The sequence below is a fragment of the Myxocyprinus asiaticus genome, chromosome 35, assembly GCF_019703515.2.
Source record: "Myxocyprinus asiaticus isolate MX2 ecotype Aquarium Trade chromosome 35, UBuf_Myxa_2, whole genome shotgun sequence".
In the NCBI taxonomy this organism is placed as follows: domain Eukaryota; kingdom Metazoa; phylum Chordata; class Actinopteri; order Cypriniformes; family Catostomidae; genus Myxocyprinus; species Myxocyprinus asiaticus.
In genome coordinates, this window is record NC_059378.1 from 13,492,821 (window position 1) to 13,515,005 (window position 22,185).

Below are 22,185 nucleotides of genomic sequence, written 5' to 3' on the forward strand. Positions count from 1 at the left end.
ATAAAAAACACTTGAGTTTGCTATTCTCAAGAAACATCTGCTGATGTGGACCATGCCTTGCAAAAAAAAAAAAAAAAAAAAAAAAAAAAAGAGATCTCAGAAGACCTATGATCAAGAATTAAAGCTGGAAAGGGTTTCAAATTCATCTCGAAAAGCTTACAAATTCATCTGTACACAGTTAAACAAATTGTCTATAAATAAAGACAATTTAGTACTGCGGCTACTCTCCCTAGAAGTGGCCATCCAGACATTATTCTCAAAGGGCACACCGCATAATGCTCAGTGAGGTTAAAAAGAACCCTAGCATGACAGTTAAATACTTGAAGGAATCATTGGAACTGGTTAACATCTCTGTTCATGAGTCTACTATATGGAAAATTTTAAACAGGCACCACGAAGAAAGCCACTGCCTTCCAACAAAAACATTGCTACGCACCTGAAGTTTGCCAAAGACCACCTTGACAATCCAAAAAGCTACTAGGAAAATGATTTGTGGACTGATGAAACTAAGGTTGCATTTTTTGGCATGCAGCACTACATATGCTGTAAAAAGGGGAACTGCATACCAACATGAAAACATCATCCCAGTGGTGAAGTACACTGGAGGGAGCATCATGATTTGGGGCTGCTTTGCTGCTTTGGGCCTGGACTGCTTGCCATCAGAGGGAAAAATTAATTCCCACATTTATCAAGATATCCTCAAGGATAATGTCAAGGTGGCTGTGTGCCACCTGCAGCTCAGTAGAAGTTGGGTGAAGTAGCAGGACAATAAAACATCGAAGTAAATCCACTGCAGAATGGCTTAAAAAATAAATAAAAAGAAAATCCACCTTTTGGAGTGGCCCAGTCAGAGCCCAGACCTTAACCCAATAGAGATGCTGTGGAATGACCTCAAGAGTGCTCTTCACACCAAACATCCTAAGAATATGGCTGAGCTGAAGCAGTTCTGTTAGGAAGAATGATCCAAAATTCCTTCTGAGTGTTGTGCAGGTCTAATCCACAGCAACCGGAAACACTTGGTTGAGGTTACTGCTGCCAAAGGAGGATCGACCAGTTATTATTACAAGGGTTCACTTTATTTTTTCACAGAACTGTGAATGTTTAATGGGATGTGTTCAATAACGACATGAGATTATAACTGTTTATGTGTTGTTAGCTTAAGCAAATTGTGTTTGTCTACACTTGTGATTTTGATGAAGGTGAGATCACATTTTATGACCAATTAATGCAGAAACCAGCTAATTCCAAAGGGTTCACATACTTTTTCTTGCCACTGTAGTAGGTGAAAAGGTTTTCCTTGGCACACAATTTCCACTAAGGTTGCGTGGGAGTTTTTTTTTTTTTTTTTTTTTTTACAATTGCCCCAAATGCACAATGCATTAACTAATCACACAAATATCAGGTTACCATCAGGACAAAAAAAAATAAATAAAAAATACAAAACAAAAAACAAAACACAAACCAAACAAAAACCAAACTGCAAAAAAAAACAAAACAAAAAAACATTTGCTACAATGTAGGCTAAAGAAATCCAATCTGACACAGTCTTAATTCATCTAGCTCACAAAGGACATTAAAAAAGGAGATTGCAAAGCCAAGGAGGTGTTGAAATGAAACAAAATTGTCATAATGACGGCACTTAAACAATAAGGGCTATCTTCCTGACTCTTTCCACCCCTGTTAACAGGTGGAATGGAGATATGTGTCAGTTTCATCACAACCTGTCTGACGGGTCCTGCCCAAAAAACAGGTGTGTTACACACAACATACAGTATAGTGCAACAATTTGCGAGTGGAATGCATAATCTCTGGTATTCGTAATGAAATGTGCCGGTGCCAGAGCAGTGCAGGTCAGCAGTAGACCAATGTCACAAACTACACCCCCTAACCTCCATCTAGGGTTTCAGATTGAAGGATGAGCCAGTGGAACTGTGAGGAGAAGGAGAGGAAACATTCCAAGTGGATGTACAAGTCAAGATATATATGCACACTTTATCTGTTCCAAATGCCTTTTTTGGAGAGTAGCTTTAAGATAAGATATGTGAACTGACAATTACGCACAAGAGAGACAAAAGCAAGGACTGAAACACAGATAATGTCAGAGGAGACCTGCCAGGCAAGATTCCTGACATTCCAAAGTGCGTAGTGCAAACAGAGTGCATGGAGATGTGTAAACAGCCGCTAGAACATTCTAGAGCTCTTCTAATGTGTGTTGAACAAACAGGTGTCATGTGAGGTTTTTGGTACTGTGAATTAACACCAATGTTATAGTCAGCCACTTCTCATTCAATTGCTTCAAAAAGCCTAACTTTCTTTTGACCCTCCACAGAACCAGAAAGTGTTTCCTCATAAAAACAACAAATAAACCACACTTATTTCCCTAGAAAGGTTATGAAAAGCATGACAGAGTGGAGAGGGAAACATGTGACAAGCACAAAAATAGGAAGTAAAGGAAATGACAAAAAGGAAATGACATTGGCCAGGGCTAAACAAAAGAATAGGCTTGTCATGCTCAAAAGTCTTCCAGCATCTTTGTTCCACAAGCACTGCAGTATCACTCTCTGAGTCAGCAAACAGTATTATATAATATAATGCAGCTTATGCCAACCATTTACTCCACATCAGCTCTTGAACTCAACATGTATTTAAGCAGAAAACCAAAAAATTGCCTTATACCAACAAAGACTGAAGTTAAAGTCCTTGTAACATCTTAAAGCCTCTCCATCATTAGCTACACTAAACAGAATACATATTTTGAATACACCTGTTGTTCTTTTAAACTGACTTTTTTTGTGTGTGTCATTGACGGAGACAGTAGAGAGGGAACAGAAAATTATGGGGAAAAGAGACGGAGAATGGAATTGGGACACAAGGCAGGCAGGACTCAAACCTCAATTTCCCACATGAGCACCAAGGCATAACGGCCACAGCTCCAACAGAGGCCTTTCTAAAAGTATTAAACCGATGAGGTAATACATCAAGGGTTTATATAATGTCACAACCTTTATTAACATGCAAAAAAGGGGAATTCCAACATGCGAGTTGAGAATGAGAGGGGAAGGAAGGGATAAAGCGATAAAGGAAGAAAGTAGATGGTGACAGAGCAGGAAGGTGAGAAAAATGTACTTAAACAGGGAAAAAAAGGAAAATAAAGGAGAGGAAGTGGGAGCAGAAATGAAGGAGATGCTGCAGTCTGCAGTTTTCAAATGAGGACAATGTGCTCCACAGAGAGATCTAATTGCAATACCTGGCAACAGGACTTATTCAATTAGGTAATGTAGGAAAGAATCTGTGCTTGTGCAGTGGGGCCCACTGACTGCACTGAAGCAAGATTAGCAATCCAACATGATGGGGTGAAAGTAAGCTTCTCTAAACAAAATGTGCTGAGAGAAAGGTTAAAATGTAAAAAAAATTAAATGTAATCACATTGGCTATGTAAATACTGCAGCTAAATACACATTTCCCTTCTCTTTTGAATGCTTAATCTTGTGTACACATTAATACCGCTATTTATGGGGAGAGGCAACTGAATTTGTTTCTGAAAAAAAATTAGGTGATCACAACTGCATTTACTATAAATCCCCACAGTGTGTAGAGAACTGAGCTTAAAAAGTAGCTGAAAATGGTGTGAAACCACTCTCTGTTGACACTGACAGCTCTTCTGGAAAACACTAGACATTATAAACCTTATTAGCCTTGCTCATGAATATTAATTAGGTGACATACTGTACAACCAATAGGCTGGTCCTTGCTAAAAGGTAGGTAAGTGGGTGCTAGACATAATAGATTACCACTTAGATGAACCACTTACTTAAAATAGAATGATTATTTCAGAAAAAGAGAGGGGGATGGACTTCGATATGTTATAATGGATGCTACGCCCCTGGGTTGGGTTTCCTGATAACGTTGCAACTTAAGCTTTTACGATCATCTTAACTAACGTTGCTCATTATTTTACGATGGAGTAACACCTGTTTCCTAAACCAGCATGTGGAAAACTTGTTATAAAGTACAACTTGGGCGCTTCGTAAGGGAGCTGTCCGGGCAAAGGCGCTGATCACTTTGGTCAATATGTTCAGGAGTTTGTCTTCTCAACATGAAAATATTGCAGCAAAACTGACAAGCAAGGAAGTTGTTTTTTACCTTGGTTGATGTGCCGAAAGTTATTAACTATTACTGAATTTAAAGAAATAATGATGGCTTTTGTTTGTTTGGCTGGAAAATGAAACAGATGACACAGAACAGGATTAAAATAACAAACTTCAGTACTGAACTACTCTTAGACCTACCCAAATATTAATAGATCATCTGGTTAGAATTCTAAACTCTGTGCACTTGTAGCTTTATGCCATTATGCAACATGCAATTTGTGACTGACATGTAAACAGTCTATGGGCCTCAGCAGATTTGAACAAGCCACTGGAGGAAGGAATAAGAAGAGGAGAAAATGAGAGATGGAATCACTCGTTGCACACTCTCACTCTAATCTTGCACACTCTCACTCTATTCTCCTTTCTTAACCATGTTTTAATTATTTATTTAGGCCTACAATGTTTTAATTATTTATTTAGGCCTATTTATTTAAGTTTTAAACTGCAGGGTCACAATACTCACATTTGTCTTCTTAAAAAATCTGTTTAATAAGAATAAATCATCTTTCTGTTGCCATTACAGTTATCAAAGAAGGCCAATACAACATTATGGGTCGTGTAAATTTAGACCTATCATTCACGTTGGAAGTGCATAGTGCGGAGACTGCCTACTGATTTCAATGCACTTTTATCCTCTGAAACACTGTACAATGGATTTCCAATTATCAAAATACACTCACTGAGCACATTATTAGGAACACTACAGTCCTAATAAAGTGCCTGACGTGGTCTTCTGCTGTTGTAGCCCATCCACCTCAAGGTTTGACATGTTGTGCATTCTGAGATGCTATTCTGCTAACTACAATTGTGCAGAGTGGCTATCTGAGTTTCTATAGCCTTTCTTTCAGCTTGAAAGTAGGTACAGGTGTTCCTAATAAAAGAGTTCAGTGAGTGCATATTAATATAATGTAATAAATGTCCCTTTGTCTCTCATAAATTGTGAATGATGCAAAAAAAGATACATTTAGCTAAGTTGGACTATGGATTTAAGAGCAGATCAAAGCTCTTGTTAATTTATGAGCGTTTTTACATTTAGATAATTATGCTTTTGGGAAATGTGCCATAAAGTACTATTTAAGTGCTACTAACGTTCTTCTTAGTACTTCGTGAAACCCAGCCCTGTGGTTATTACTACGTCAACCAATCGCAATTTCGAGAGAGTGATTCTGGCCAGTTTTACCCTCGCATTTCAACACAACTGTCACTCCCAAAATGTTGTAGTGTGTATGTAGGCATGTGAAATGTGCAAATGGATTTCCAGCTTCTCCACCCGAATCCCAAAATGAAGACTCATAACAATCACAATTTGTCTATGTCTTTGTCAATGACCAAAACACTTCAAAGTCTGAACTATTTTTCCACCCCAAAAAAGTGGCAGATGGAAAGAATTGGTTTGTCATACCTCTTCCTCCCTTCCTCTCAGAGGTGCTGAAGACAACTGTTGTCTTTCCCTCTGTTTCTCCTTTTCTCAGTAATCAAGGCTGTAATGAGGAGGAGGGCATGGCCGGGCCGTGATGGAGCACAGCCTGTGCTGAATCATCTGATCAGCGGGAGAGCAAGATAAGGGGCAGCCAGAGATGCTGGTTCGGGAGAGAGAAACACACGTGGCCGTGCTGCATGTGTGTCTGTTCGTTTATGTTTTACGTTGTTTTAAGTTCATTTATATCCTTAAACCTTTATGTTGACTGTTCAGCCAGTTCCCCCCTCCTCCTTGCCCGTCCTTTAACAGTTACAAAGGCTAAAAGGTCTAAAGCATGCCACTACAGAGGAAAAAAAAAACGTCCTAAATGAAAAACAGACAGAAAAAGAACTTCACCGCAAGGCAACTTTAGGCTTTCAGCCTAGGAAAAATGATTCCCACCCAACAGAGATTGACTAGCAGACTCCAGGAATGGTCTTCTTTAAAGCTGTTGGTGGAATTACAGACTATGCCAGTAAATCAATGTCATACAGGCTAATTTAAACTGACGCCACTATATTAAAGGGTCAAGAATAGCATCAATCATAAAAATGCACCACCCTCGTACTAATGCCTTTCTGCCATGAAGTTTGAGGAACACCGATGGAGATGGGCAGAGTTGGAGAGAGAAAGCATAAAAGCATAAAAATGAAATTAATACAGATAAGATTTGTCAGATCGGACCAGTGAGCGATCGAGTAGATGACAATAAAGGGAGAGAAACGACCCTCTAACTGCAGGAAGAATATGATTGATCGCAATAGACATTAGCTTTGTTCCACTACCTAGTAAGCTACCTTCAGAGACAGTATTTGAAGGAATCACAAGCATGTTCCAGAAAGCATAACTTTGCTGCTTCCTAAGATTTGTGTGTGTGTTTGTGAGCCTCTGACCTCTGTCAACTGGGCCGCTCTCATAAACGTCATCACAATGCCATAACTTCAGTTACTATGGCGAAACAGACCGCCAGAAAAACAACAGAACGGTACAGCATGTAAAGACTAATTATTGAAAGTGAACAGTGAAAAAAGCAATTAAAAAGTTGTTGATGAGAGGTATAGCTCTTATTCACACACACACACACACACACACACACACACACACACACACACACACACACACACATCAAAAACAGGCACAAACCAGAAAAAAAAAGCACACATTCTAAAATAATAAATTGGTATTGCACATGTCCCCCTTTAAACAACAAAAGATGGTGACAATAACAGCAGATGCAGCATGCAGTGGCCCGTGCTGTCAGTATAAATCCTACTGTAAACATATGGCAGCATCCCCTCCACAGTTGCGTACTGTCAAACGCATCCCTCCCCCCTTGGCCATCCCACTACAAACACACTAACAAAAGGCATCAGGATTGTTTTGACACTGACATGCTCCAGTCATTACATTCAACACCACAAGTGTTTCGAATCATGGCAACCATTTTGAAACTGCAGATTTGATTTGTTCGGAATGCACGAACGGCGTGACGGTGTGACTGCTCGAGAACTGAATTAATAACAGAATAACTGACAAATGGAGAACGAAACAGTAAAAGAGCCAATTACATCCAGATTCGATTGATTTAGTGACTGAAACAAGCAGAAAACACTATTTATTACAGATGGAGGCATAATGTTCTGGGAGGGTATGTTGTGGTTGAGATTCTGACTTCCTTCAATAAATGCTAGCACATGGCTATTAAATTTAATTGGCTGATCTGTTTTCTCTTCCTGATGTGGGGTGCATCCTTCTCTAGATATGTGCGTGTGTGTGGCTGGGTGGTTGTTTAAGTACAGTACCCCCTATTGAAACATTAGTATCTGTCTCTGAACTAAATTCTGTTTCAAAAAGTCCCGGAGCCAAAGTACGATATCCAGACACAGCAGTTCCTAATTTTGGGAATGGTCTGCTAATTGTCCAGAGCTGAAGGATGATTCTGAAAATCCAGATGATATTTATTTACATTAAGATGAGAGGCACTATTCAGAGGGACCCTGAGGAGATTTTTCAATAATTTGGGGATTGTTTACACAAATCAGAGAATGGAATGCTATACACATTTTAAATTTTTGGAATAATACTTAAGGGATAGTTCACCCAGAATTGAAAACTCTGTCATCATTTACTCACATATGTTGTTCCAAACATGTAAGACTTTCTTTCTTCTGTGGAACACAAAAGGAGATACTGCTTTGTCCATACAGAGTACACAGTGACTAGGGCTAACAAATTATATCTCAATATTTTTTTAGCCAATTTACGATACCCTATATATACAGTATCTCAATAATTACACTCACTGAGCACTTTATTAGGAACACCTAATTATTCATGTGATTACCTAATCAACCAATCGTGTGGCAGCAGTGCAATGCATAAAATCATGCAGATACGGGAGTTTCAGTTAATGTTCACATCAACCATCAGAATAGGGAAAAAATGTGATCTCAGTGATTTAGACCGTGGCATGATTGTTGGTGCCAGACAGACTGTTTTGAGTATTTCTGTAACTGCTGATCTCCTGGGATTTTCATGCACAACAGTTTCTAGAATTTACTCAGAATGGTGCCAGAAACAAAAAAACATCCAGTGAGGGGCAGTTCTGTGGATGGAAACACCTCATTGATGAGAGAGGTCAACAGAGAATGGCCAGACTGGTTTGAGCTGAAAAAGGCTACGGTAACTCAGTTAAACACTCTGTACAATTGTGGTGAGAAGAATAGCATCTCAGAATGCACAACATATCAAACCTTGAGGCAGATGGGCTACAACAGCAGAAGACCACATCGGGAACTTTATTAGGTTCCTAATAGGTTCCATAGTGTTCCTAATAAAGTGCTCAGTGAGTGTTACATGTTTGCTCTGAAATGGCTTAAAAGTGAAGAACCATAATTTTAACTAAACAGCCATTGTGGTCAAGTAGATTCAAATTGTTTAATGCATGAAGTAACCAATTAGCCAGGTTGCTAGGGTGGGAAGAGTCACGTTGGGTTAACCTCCTCGTGGTAGCTATAATGTGGTTCTCGCTCTCGGTGGGGCACATGGTAAGTTGTGCGTGGATGCAGCGGAGAATAGCGTGAAGCCTCCACATGCGCTAGGTCTCCACGGTAACGCGCTCAACAAGCCACGTGATAAGATGCATGAATTGACGTCTCAGACGCGGAGGCAACTGAGACTCGTCCTCCGCCACCCGGATTAAGGCGAGTCACTACGCCACCATGAGGACCTAGAGCGCATTGGGAATTGGGCATTCCAAATTGGGGAGAAATACCCCCCCCACGAAAAAAAAAAAAAAAAAATACGTTTGTTTGTGAGAACACTTATTTTTTTGGAACCCAGTTGAATATTAAATAATACTGAATTATTGTTATGGGAAACAGTCATGTTCATTATTATAATATAATACTGAATTATTGCTAGCCTATTATTTTGTGGATTAGATTTGATTTATACAATAATAAAGTGTTTTGTCATTTTTATTTCACCTAGAGCTTTTATTGGCAGTACACTGAAAGTGCACTGCAGTGTCAGTGTGTGTATTTGATAGTTTACGGTGTTCCTTATTACAAATCTGGTGAGACGCTATGATTTCCTTCTTTACTGTGTCATGTTTTTAGATTTGTATAATCACTTGTTGCGTTTACAAATGTTTGGAATTGCACGATTGTGTGAACCAGAACAGATTGTGAGCACCCAGATTACTTCGTCAACCGTCAAAATTATGTGTGGAATGTTGGACACTTCATGCACTCAGCGCTCGTGGCTTGCAGAGTGTAGCGGAAGGGGCGGATTTACATGGCTGCGATGCAGGTCTGACAAAACAATTGTAAACAATGGAGAATGTAGCAACTAGATAAACTTCTGTAACGACAGCACCTGACAAATGTAAGTTGAATGCATTACCATCACCCTGCGCTGTGTGAATATGTACGTTGTTTGAGATACAAGCTAGAAGCAACACATCACATGCGTCTGAAATTTCACTTCTGTCAGCTGTTAAACAGCGAATGCTTCATGTACTAAAGTGTTCCATTTAGGACAGTTCTACACTTTGAAAATTCATATACTACATGGCTTAGTGCATAATGTATATTGTAAGTTCATAATGTATAGTGCATCATTTGGGATACAGCTCATGTCATGAAGTCACAGCCATTTGTGGTTTAAAGTTGACATATAACTGCATCGCAATTCTGATGTTATTTTGATTAATTGTGCAGCCCTGAAAGATCATAAAATGAGTCTAATGATGCGCTCTTTAGGAAATGCAGTTGCCAAATAAAAGGCCCATTAAAATTATTGTAATATTCACGATATTACTTAATTTTATATCGTCTGCAAAATCATTGCGATTATATCGTAAATATTCGATATATTGTCCAGCCCTAACAGTGGCCAAATAGGACAAAAAAAAGTGCCATAAAAGTAGTCTATAACATTCTTGCACCACATTTTAAGTCTTCTTAAGCCATGCGATAGTCACGGTGCCATCCAATATACGGATGAAAGAAAGTCATATGGGTTTGAATTGACATGATGGTGAGTAAATGATGATAGCATTTAAATTCTTGGAAGATCTATCCCTCTAAGGAGTACTTCAGATGAGAAGAAGCAAGTTAAGTAATCACTGTTCTTTTAAAGAAGCCAAATCTTATTCAGCTGAAATATCAGAAACCAAAAGGAGCAGCAAAAAAGAGGTTGCACAGCCAACCACTAACCATATCGGACACTGGCATGGCAATGTGTAATCTGTCTGCTATTGTTGACAATAAAAGGCCATCTAAATCCTCTTGAACTAGTCGGACCCCCTCCAAATTCTCTGTAAGACACCCCATTCTCCTTTTCTTGCCATCTCTCTTGTAGTAATAAGCCCGTACGAGCAGTGCCGGGAAAAGAAAAGGCCTCTTCCTTAATGAGATCTGTGTATTCAGACCCCTGGGTTTCGGCTGAACAGAACAGTGCTGGAAACAGTGGACACACAGCAACCTCTCCAGAGAGCTTAAGATGATAAAGCATAACTCAAGCGAAAAAAGGGAACTTTTGGCAATCTGCACAAAGACAAAGTTTAACTCGAGGTTAAAGGGTTTTTCGCCCAAAAATTTTTAATTCCCTCATTATATACTCACCCTTATTCCATCCCAGATGTGTATGACTTTCTTCTGCTGAACACACACGAAGATTTTTAGAAAATCCCAGCTCTGTAGGTCCATGCAATGCAAGTGAAGGGTCACCAAAACTTTGAAGGTCCAAAAAGCATATAAAGGCAGCATAACAGTTATCTATATGACACCGGTGGTTAAATCCATATCTTCAGAAGTGATATGATAGGTGTGGGTGAGAAACAGATCAATATTTAAGTCCTTTTTACAAAAAATCTTCATTTTCACTTTCACTTCCACATTCTTTTCTTTTTGGTGATTCGCATTCATTGTGCATATCGCCACCTACTGTACAGGGAGGAGAATTTATAGTAAAAAAAAAAAAAGAAAGCACATAATATTGACCTCTTTCTCACCCACACCTATCATATCACTTCTGAAGATATGATTTAACCACAGAAGTCATACACATCTGGGATTGCATGAGGGTGAGTAAATGATAAAAGCCTTATCATCCCTTCAAATGGTCATGAAACACTACACTACATTTTCTGAGATGTTACCAGATATGCATGTGTTACACATGATAGAATTTAGGGATTTTTTGCACTATTTTCGTCTCCCTGTACTATAGTGCATCATCGCGTGATCAGTGTCTCATAAATATTAATGAGACTGCGTGGTCTTATCCTATAAGAACGGGCTGTCTCATGATTATTCATTAAACCACGTGACCAGCGCTTCAAACTCTCAAGAGCCTCGGCTCGGAATCAGTTGACAGAGTTGACAGTACCCCCTCTTACAATTAGTCATACTTTAACCTGATATTTAGAAAGAGCCGGCATGGGTAACTTAGATGACAGATTGCTCCCCTCTTTCTCCCCTGCCCCATCCCACCCACTAGGGGAGGGAGGGCCCTTGTTCTCACAGCTGTCCACGCCCAGTTGAGTTGCATTTTTCAAAACGGTTGTGAGGTGGACTTGAGCTGAAAGTGGGCTGTTTCATGACCCTTTAAGTTTAGTGTAAGGCTTGTGTGAGTGACAGAAAAAAAAAAAGAGAGCAAAAACAGCAAAACTATATGCATGGGTGATCACAACATCTGATGTGCGCGAGTCTGTTTCTGCAACATTCATCCCCGCAGGAGAACAATCCAAACGTATTTCTCTTTTCTAACTATGGCCTGACTTTACAGATGTCACTTAGAATAATCTTATTCAAAGGAGATATGCTCCAGGTTTTTTCCAACTTTCATCAATGTCAAAGTCTGTAGTTTATTAACAGCCTATGATCCCAGAGCTTCATTTGTCATACTGAGAGCAAGATAGGCCAGATTTCACCTATAAATCTGTCCAATACACTTAGATTATACACCGATCAGCCACAACATTAAAACCACCTGTCTAATATTGTGCAGGTCCCCCTCGTGCCGCCAAAACAGTGCCAACCCGCATCTCAGAATAGTTTTCTGAGATGCTATTCTTCTCACCACAACTGTACAGAGCGGTTATCTGAGTTACCATAGACTCTGTCAGTTCAAATCATTCTGGCCATTCTCTGTTGACCTCTCTCATCAACAAGGCATTTCCATCCCCAGAACGGCCGCTCACTGGATGTATTTTTGTTTTTGGCACCATTCATAGTAAATTCTAGAGACTGTTGTGTGTGAAAATCCCAGGAGATCAGCAGTTACAGAAATATTCAAACCAGCCCGTCTGGCACCAACAATCATCCATGTGATTATCTAATCAGCCAATCATGTGGCAGCAGTGCAGTGCATAAATTCATGCAGATACAGGTCAGGAGCTTCAGTTAATGTTCACATCAACCATCAGAATGGGTAAAAAATGTGATCTCAGTGATTTGGACCATGGCATGATTGTTGGTGCCAGACGGGCTGGTTTTTGAGCATTTCTGTAACTGCTGATCTCCTGGGATTTTCACGCACAACAGTCTCTAGAATTTACTCAGAATGGTGCCAAAAACAAAATACATCCAGTGAGCGGCCGTTCTGTGGATGGAAATGCCTTGATGAGAGAGGTCAACAGAGAATGGCCAGAATGGTTCGAACTGACAAAGTCTACAGTAACTCAGATAACCGCTCTGTACAACTGTGGTGAGAAGAATAGTATCTCAGAATGCTATTCTGAGATGCAGGTTGGCACTGTTTTGGCGGCACGAGGGGGACCTACACAATATTATGTAGGTGGTTTTAATGTTGTGGCTGATCGGTGTATAAAGTGATGAATCTCAGAAATTTCTAAACTCATTCACAAACTGACAGATGCTAATTTATTCGGCTTCCCTGGAAAAGCGTAATGTTCTAACAGTTAACTCTCACCTCAGGCTTTTCATGTGCCTTTCAAAGTATCTGCTGATTCAGAAATCACATCCCTCACATTTTTGCAGCCTTTGTGTGACTGATATATGGCTGTCATCATTGGTCATCACCGGCCAAAAGGAGACAGAAAGCACAGAAATGTGATCATCAAGGGCTTCAAACTCTTACTAAGTGTCAGTGGGATCAGAGACATTTGAAGAAACTAAAATCAAACATCACAGCCGTAAACCACAATTTGCTACTTAGTATTGCTAGACAAAAATAGGTGGTATTAGGGAAGGGGACATTCTCATTCTAAAGAGCATTTTCTAGGTCATAAACTTGTAAACACCTGTGAGTTCAAGATGCATCATCAATATTTCTGGTCCTTTTCCAGGAGGAAAAAGACAACATTTTAAATGTATATCTCTGCAAAAAGATTAAACTAGCATATAGATGGCCTCAAAGCTAACAGACAAGGAATAAAAGCACCAAAACTCCCATTTGGATTTCATCTGTTCTTTAAAAAAAAACCCTGCATGGCTTGATAGCAGCTTTCTATATGATGTTGTGAAACATGCTACTTGAAAGCTGTAGGATTAAGCCAATGTGACAGCATCACTGACCGAAAAGTGACAAAAGCTTTACGAAAAGGATTGCCATGTGAGTGTATGTTTTTATATAAGTGCTATTTAAGCTCAGATTTAACTAAAAGGGAAAACATCAGAAAGGACAGAAAGAAGGGAATAATCTACTATTCCTTTGCTCAAAAGATGTTGGGAAGATGCAAATGTTTGAGCATGTAAATATGATAGCTTGACAAATGAGACAGGCAAAACAAAGTCAGAAATAGGTTTATCTAAGAGCCACCCCAGGCCTTCCTCAGAAGCCTCAATTGAGACAGGTAAGCTGTTGACACATCACTGAGCACACACCTGCTCCGAGTATCTGACATTCAGCTGAATGTTTGCTCATCTCTCTGGTAACCTGGGCTTTTGATGAATGAAAGCAATCACTATAGCCTCCAACACAGACACAGCGGATAGTTACCCAAAAATGAAAATTCTATTATTATTATCTCACCTTCATTTTGTTCCAAACACGTCTGACTCTCTTTCTTCAGGGGAACACAAAGGGAGATGCTAGGCATAATGACAGCTTCAGTCACCAATCACTTTCATTGCATCTTTTTTTCCATACAATGAAAGTGAATGGTGACTGAGGCTGTCATTCTGCCGAATATCTCTTTAGGGGTTTAGAACAACATGAGGGTGAGTCAATGATGATAGAATTTTGTAGGGGGAAACAGAACAGAGAACATGATTTGTGCAATCATGACAATGCAGTCAGCTATTCAAACATGAGCAAGAAAGAACAAAGGTTTGACAGTTTCCCATTGAATAAAACCTCCAACACTCCAAAAAAAATCTAATTTGATCCACGAATAAGAAATTATTAATGGCAACTTCCACAGGTCAATAGTGTCACACAGATACCAGTAACTCACAAGACCCCATTAGCCCAGTTAAAAGGAACATTCCGGGTTCAATACGAGCCAAGCTCAATCGACAGCATTTGTGGCATAATATTGATTACCACAAAAATTCATTTTGACTCGCCCGTCCTTTTCTTTAAAAAAAATAAATAGATAAAAAAAAAAAAAAGAGGTAACAGTGAGGCACTTACAATGGAAGTGAATGGGGCCAATTTTTGGAGGGTTTAAAGGCTGAAATGTGACGTTTATAATTGTATAAAGCAATTACATTAATTACTTGTGTATTATTTGAGCTGCAAAGTTGTTTAAATCATCATTTTTTCAGTCATTTTAGGGTTTGTTGACATTACATCATCATGGCAATGAAGCTGTAAAATTGGCCCTAACTTTACACAGAGAAGTTTAGTGAGCAATTTTATTACACTAAAATCATGTTAACAGGCATACTGTTTACATCTTGAGCACTTTAAAGTTTATTAATTGGTCCCATTCACTTCCATAGTAAGTGCCTCACTGGAACCCAGATTTTTGCTTTTTTAAAGAAAAAGAGGGACGAGTCGAAATTAATTTTGTGGTAATCAATATTATGCCACAAATGATGTTGATTGAGCTTAACTTTTATGGTACTCAGAATATTCCTTTAAACCAAAGCTCTCATAGCTGTCCAAACACTAGTGTGACCAATTCCCCTAACTTAACACTCGGATTAATACAAGGGTTTGTGTTTGTGTCGAAAAGAAATAAAGACCTCTTTAACCCTTTGTTGAAACACAACAACACCATATGACAAGCCATTTGACTTTAAAATGCCTTTTGTTGCAGGTATAAGGTTAACAAGATGTCAAAATCAATGAAAGATACAGAGTTTGCCTTTTGTTTAGCATCTATACTGTAAATGTAATGCCACACTAGTGGTTGACTGATTTTGTTTTGTTTGTTTTTTTCAATGACCTATACCGATATTTTGCCCAAGAGAGCAAAGAGGGCTGATGGTCGATACAATTCTGATATACACATAATACCTCAAATGAGAGCAAATGAGACGTACACAAAACTGAGAAAATGAAACCAACACTTATTCTATCTACACAATATTCATTTTAAATCAGAAAATGTTGCATTGATACTAAAATGTTAAGTCACTATGGTTTTCCATAAAAACACTGACGCCTACCTTGAAGAAAGAATTGTATGATTAATACACCTTGACAGTAGTGCACACAAACCACAATTACATAACCACAGGTGTACGCACACATCGGTAGTGGCTATCAATTTATTCACTTCTTTATTCCTCCTTTCTTTCGTTCTCAGAGCACTGAAAGAGTGAGAAGTTTTCCTTATTGTTTTAAGTTGTTCTGGCTCACCGGTCTTCACAGGAAGCAGTGCGTGTTCCTCTCTTTCTCCTGAAGGACATAGATGTTTAAACTGAAACTCAGTTTAACTCAGGAAAAGGAAATAAACATTTCCACGTGAAATCTACCCACTGAGGCCTCTGCCTCTTCCTTCAGTTCATTTACAAAGTAATAAATCAATCAGTAATCCATATAAAAACATAGATATAAAAAAATGAATTCTATTTGATATACAATGTGAAATGCAACAGGGTCAATTACATTTTACTATGCAAACAATAAAAAAACAAAGGGAGGGAGCGAGAGAGAGAATGGCTATAGTGTCAGCTTAGGCATTAAGGGGCCCGTACGATATTTTTTTTCCTCTGGAACACAAAAGGAAATCTTAATTGGTAGAATAACAACCTCAGTCATCACTTACATTGTATGGAAAAAGAAACAATGAAAGTGAATGGCGACTGAGACTAATACACTTACCTAACATCTCCTTTTGTGTTACACGGGGTTTGGAACAGCATCAGTGTGAGTAAATGACAGACTTTTCATTTTGGGGTAAACTACCCCTTTAAAATCCTCCACAGCCTGACATGATCCAGACACTAAATACCTTCATAATGACCCCTGACCTCTTGCCACTTGTCACAGTCCCTCTCTATTTGCTCTGGATAGATTAGCATGATCCCAGTGCAAACATGCTAAATGAATGCATTTATATTCTCTCCAGGCGCAGGAACCTAATCCAGTCCAATGCCAAATCCCACACAGAGGATGAGAGACCGCACAGAAGCTCCCAGACTGAGGGATGTAGAGCAGTGTGTCATTCTATCTCAAGCCCCTTTAGAAAGATGCTCAGAATGGAGGTCTGATCTCAGTTTTTGTTTACAATAAACATGAGCATGGGAGAAATCCGATACAAATCTGATGCATCTTGATAACAAGTCAAGCTAGTCTGCGCAGACACATTAATGATAAGGAAAAACCTCAATACTGTTTTTGACATTCATTTATTTTAAGGAATCATGCACTATTTAGGCCAACAAAAACTTAGGTAACATTAAATATGAATCTTGAATGAATCTAGCTCTTTTTACATAATCTTCATTTTAAAAGAATAGTTCATGCAAAATTGAAAATTATATCATCATATGATTCACACTGACAATTAATCTTCCTCTCTAGTAACTGGATCCAGTCAGTGAGTTTAACTCGAGAATCAGATTAGTCCGATTCGTAAACAAATCATTTAAGTTGGTTTGTGAACCAAACCGATTCAGTGAGATCAAAAGAACAATTTGTTCAGGAATCTGACATCACTATCTCTCATGAACGTGGCAAGGAGTGTTAAGGCAAATCAAGATTTTCAGTGAATAACCACTTAAATTTCCATCTGTTCCTCAAACAAAGCTATCATATAGTTTCAGAAGACTTGGAATATACCGCATGAGTCATATGAAACATTTAGCATAATATTCGAAGCTTGAAAGCTCCAGTCCCCGATTCATTATAACTGTACATTCTTAAAAGTGTCTGCTTTTGTGTTTCACAGAGGAAGAAAAAAGTAATACAAGTTTGGAATGATGTAAGGGATTTAACATTTAGGTGACTGTTTAAGACTTCCAAAACTACCATCCCACATGCAGCTTTAGGCTCAAGTGCCGCAACTCTGCTGACATCAATGATAACACTGTTTTCTCAGCTGAAGAATAAGAGGTTTATTACATAAAACAATACAACAGTGTTGAGAGGTATTCCTATTACATATTACCTCCAGAGCGAGCTGCCACTGCACCAACTGTTAGTGAGGTCACCACAGGACTGAGAGTCTTAATGTAAAAATCAATGAAGATAAATGAGTGAATTTGTTGTGTGCTGCATCAACAGTGCTGAAGGTTATGGACGAGCTGTGTGCTCATTCCTGCAATGATTAGACACCGTATATAATAATGGCCAACACAAATGAACAAGGCCATATGATCTCACCAAGACATTTTTCACTCCTGCACCTACAGGTGCTTGTTTGTACAAGAGTGTGCACTGCAGAGTCCTGATCCGAGTGAAAATGGTGCACTTCAGGCTCAGCTAAATGCATTTCATATCAATAATTCATCTTCAAATTCTGAACCATGGGGAGTCTGAGTTCATTCGCTTATTTAGACAAAAATGAAGACTTTTGTGCAAGAACTAACAGAAACACAGATGGCATATGTTGCCAAAAACGTTTTCTTAATTAAGGCTGGTTACAACAACAAAAAAATTCCCAGACAACATGATGGATTATAAAAAGTGAAACTCAACACCCGAGTGTATATAAGAGACAGGAGTGTGTGAGAGAGAAAGAGGGCTGGATCTGGGCCCAATGGTGCTCTGGGAATGCAGTCGAAGTTGATTGGCTGGTTTCCTGATATTGTCTGAAGTCATTTGGTGAAAGGGGCAGAAACATACAGAGCAGAAAGAACAGCATAACTCAAACCATGTGATGAGACAGAGCCTTGTGGTTTCAGCAGCAGTGCCTCCACACAATGGCCTGTCTGTAGTGCCTTTACCTGGGAATTATATGGCTCACTCATCAGCTGCTCATAACGTTTGTATTTAAGTGAAATAAATGACAAGTGTGCAAATGATTCCTGGCTTGTGTCATTCCATTCAGTGAGTCAAGTTTTAAACTCTTCATAGAGCTTTTACAGAGGTTTTAAATCACAAGTTGACTGGTACTTTGTCAAGTTACACTAATTTGAAGTTGACCATGAGTTTCAACCTCAGGCGAAATGTTTCACCAAGCTTAAAGGAATAGTTCACCCAAAAATGAAAATTCTCTCAACATTTACTCACCCTCATTGCATCCCAGATGTGAATGACTTTCTTTCTTCTGCCGAACACAAACAAAAATTTTTAGAAGAATATTTTAGCTCTGTACGTCCATACAATGCAAATGAATGGGTACAAAAATGTTAAAGGTCCAAATGCACATAAAGGCAGCGTAAAAGTCATCCAAAAGACTCCAGTGGTTAAATCCATATCTTCAAAAGCAATATGATAAATGTGGGTGAGAAACAGATCAATATTTAAGTCATTTTTGAACTATAAATCTCCACTTTAACATTCACATTCTTCTTCTTGTGTTTTTGGTGATTTACATTCTTCGTGCATATCGCCACCTACTGGGCAGGATGGAGAATTTAGTAAAAAGGACTTACATACTGATCTGTTTCTCACCCACATTTATCATATAGCTACAAAAGACATAGATTTAACCACTGGAGTCTTATAGATTACGGTTATACAGCCTTTATGTGCTTTTAGGATATTCTAAATGTTGGTACCCATTCACTTGCATTGTGAGGACCTACAAAGCTGAGATACTCTTCTTAAAATCTTCGATTGGGTTCAGTAGAAGTAAGAAAGTCATACACATCTGGGATGGCATGAGGGTGAGAAAATCATGAGAGAATTTTCATTTTTGGGTTAACTATTCTTTTAAGGGGCTGTTCAGACCGAAAGCATTTTTGTGCTAAAAAAAGAAAAGAAAGAAAAAAGAAAAGCCGTACAGCTCAAAGAATACATAGAACAACGCGCAGGTGTTTCGAGGCGCGTTTTTAATAGTTGAAGTTGTTTTTAACTTGACAAAGACGTCGGTCTAGGCGATGGTTTACATAAGAAACCAATTGAGAAATACGCGGAAACAAGTTAGGTGTGAACGCCCCCAAAGTATAGTCACTATATACAAGTACCGTTTTATTTTCAAGCATGGTTGTATCTTGGAACAATTAACTCTTTAATTATATGAAATATATCGCATGGAAAAAGTGCACTCTTACCTTGCCTCACAGTTTTAAACCTAATAGGTCCCTTGCAGTTCTTTATCACTGTCATCACATCATACAGCGGCAATCCGGAGACGGAGAGCGTCTCCACTTCCAGCAGTAATTCCCCCTCAGACAGTTTCCCGATTCTGTACAACACAGCATTCTCGTTAACGTGTCCGATAAACACGAACTCCCCGTTCTCCGCTCCTCCGAGCAGCTGCACGTTCAGCTCGCCACGCGCGTCTTTAGACACCGAGCACTCGTTAACTTTGGTGCTCCAGTGATTCTTCTTCTGTACCACTTTAGACATGATGAATCAATAAAATCCGTCCAGAAGCAGGTGTTCCACTGACATATGAAGAAACAAAGAAATCAAACTGTCTCATCGAATGAAATACCCCACGGAGACGCGGTAAAGTTTATTTTCCGCCCCTCAATCATGAATGCAGCTTCTTCGCGGCGCAAAAAGAAAAAGTAATCAAGCCATTGTCCTGCTGTCCAGTAAATGAGATTCCCTCTCCGAGTGTTTCCCTAATTCGCTGGTATTGTTTTCCTCATCATCTTGTTAACATCTCTGCCTTTTAATCCTCTCGGTCGATATCATCTGCTTGAATCTTAGTTTCATGTCTTATCTACACTTCTTTAAAGTGTAAAGCTGATTTCAAAGCAGTTTTTTTCTTTCTAAAGCACTTCGAAGCACAATTTCCCAGTCACTACCGCAGCGTTCCTCGGCAAAAAGACTATTTGGTTTCCCTCAGGATGACGGCTCCTTTAAACAGGTACAGCGTTGACGTCTATTTTCATACATTTGTTCTGCTTGCTCCCTACTAGGGATGGAGCGATAGTAACGTACGCGCATGCGCCCTGCTTCTCTTTGGACTCTTGAAGGGAAATCATGACGGCGCCTCTTACTGGGTCCTAAAGACCGTGTTTACACTGGCATAATATTTACGAACAGATTTCTGGAACCTCTTAAAAGTCATGATTAAATGCGTCTCACATTATAAATCATCCAAGAGCTGCTAAATATATCAATATAAAAATCTATATTTATAAGAGGCTATAATCGGGGGCCTGGGTAGCTCAGTGAGTATTGATGCTGACTACCACCCCTGGAGTCGCTGAGTTCGAATCCAGGGCATGCTGAGTGACTCCACCCAGGTCTCCTAAGCAACCAAATTGGCCCGGTTGCTAGGGAGGGTAGAGTCACATGGGGTAACCCCCTTCTGGTCGCAATTAGTGGTTCTCACTCTCAATGGGGCGCGTGGTAAGTTGTGCGTGGATCCCGGAGAGTAGCATAAGTCTCCACATGCTGTGATTCTCCATTGTCATGCACAACAAGCCACATGATAAGATGTGTGGATTGACTGTCAGAAGCGGAGGCAACTGAGACTTGTCCTTGAGGTGAGTAACAGCGCCACCTCGATGACCTACTAAGTAGTTGGAATTGGGCATTCCAAATTGTGGAGAAAAAGGGGATAAAAATAAATAAATAAATAAAATAAGAGGCTATAATCAGACTTCTAAAGCTGGAAAATTGTAATGAGATTAATTGAAAACATGTCCAGAATCACTGTATACTTGTCCCTAGCCATAAATCACAAAAGTAATTCTTGCAAATGTTTTCAAATGTAGTTCTTCTCTCTCTCTCTCTCTCTCTTTTTTTTTTTTTTTTTTTTTTTTTGCATGTTTAAAGGGATAGTACACCCAAAAATGAAAAATTCTATCATCATTTACTCACCCTCATGGCATCCCAGATGTGTATGAGTTTCTTTCTTCTGCTGAACACAAATGAAGATTTTAAGAAGAATATCTCAGCTCTGTAGGTCCTTTCAATGCAAGTGAATTGTGACCAGACGGTCAGACCTTTGAAGGTCCAAAAATCAGAATAAAAGTAATCCATACGACTCCAGTGGTTAAATCCATGTCTTCTGAAGCGATGCAATCACTTTGGGTGAGAAACAGATCAATATTTTAATCCTTTTTTAATCCCCACTTTCACTTTCACTTTCTGGATGTGAAAGTGAAAGTTGCGATTTATAGTAAAAAAGACTTAAATACTGATCTGTTTCTCACCCACAAACTGTTTCTCATATCGCTTCTGAAGACATGGATTTAACCACTGGAGTTGAATGGATTATTTTTATGCTGCCTTTATGTGATTTTTGGAGCTTGAAAGCTCTGATCACCATATACTTGCATTGTATGGACCCACAGAGCAGAAAAAAATTATTCTAAATATCTATGTTTGTGTTCAGCAGAAGAGAGTAAGTCATACACATCTGAGATGGCATGATGGTGAGTAAATAATGAGAGAATTTTAATTTTTTGGTCAACTATCCCTTTAAGACCTGCTGTTACAACAGATTGGAATGTGCGTGCCACACTCTTGCACAACCAGTTTTATCTGTTTGTCTGGAGTGTTTATTTTTTTGTAGAAATTTGTAGTGTAGGGGTTCATCCCATATGTATCCTTGTTAGTCAGGTTTAGCCTGTTTGTTCT

At 39.1% G+C, this 22,185-nt stretch overlaps 1 protein-coding gene across 7 annotated transcripts in view; it reads right to left on the reverse strand.

The window, feature by feature from the left end:
- Nucleotides 1-20,492, reverse strand: part of LOC127426611 (membrane-associated guanylate kinase, WW and PDZ domain-containing protein 1-like) — a 221,796-nt gene extending 201,304 nt beyond the window's left edge. For 4 of the 7 annotated variants that reach the window (XM_051673539.1, XM_051673540.1, XM_051673537.1 and 1 more), the window contains exon 1: nt 19,695-20,491. In XM_051673539.1, the coding sequence (XP_051529499.1) occupies nt 19,695-19,992 (298 nt within the window). In that variant the 5' untranslated portion in view covers nt 19,993-20,491. Of the gene's footprint in view, nt 1-19,694 lie in introns of all 7 variants that reach the window. The other 3 variants (XM_051673542.1, XM_051673543.1, XM_051673538.1) reach the window with 2 other exon arrangements.
- Nucleotides 20,493-22,185: the final 1,693 nt, after the last annotated feature.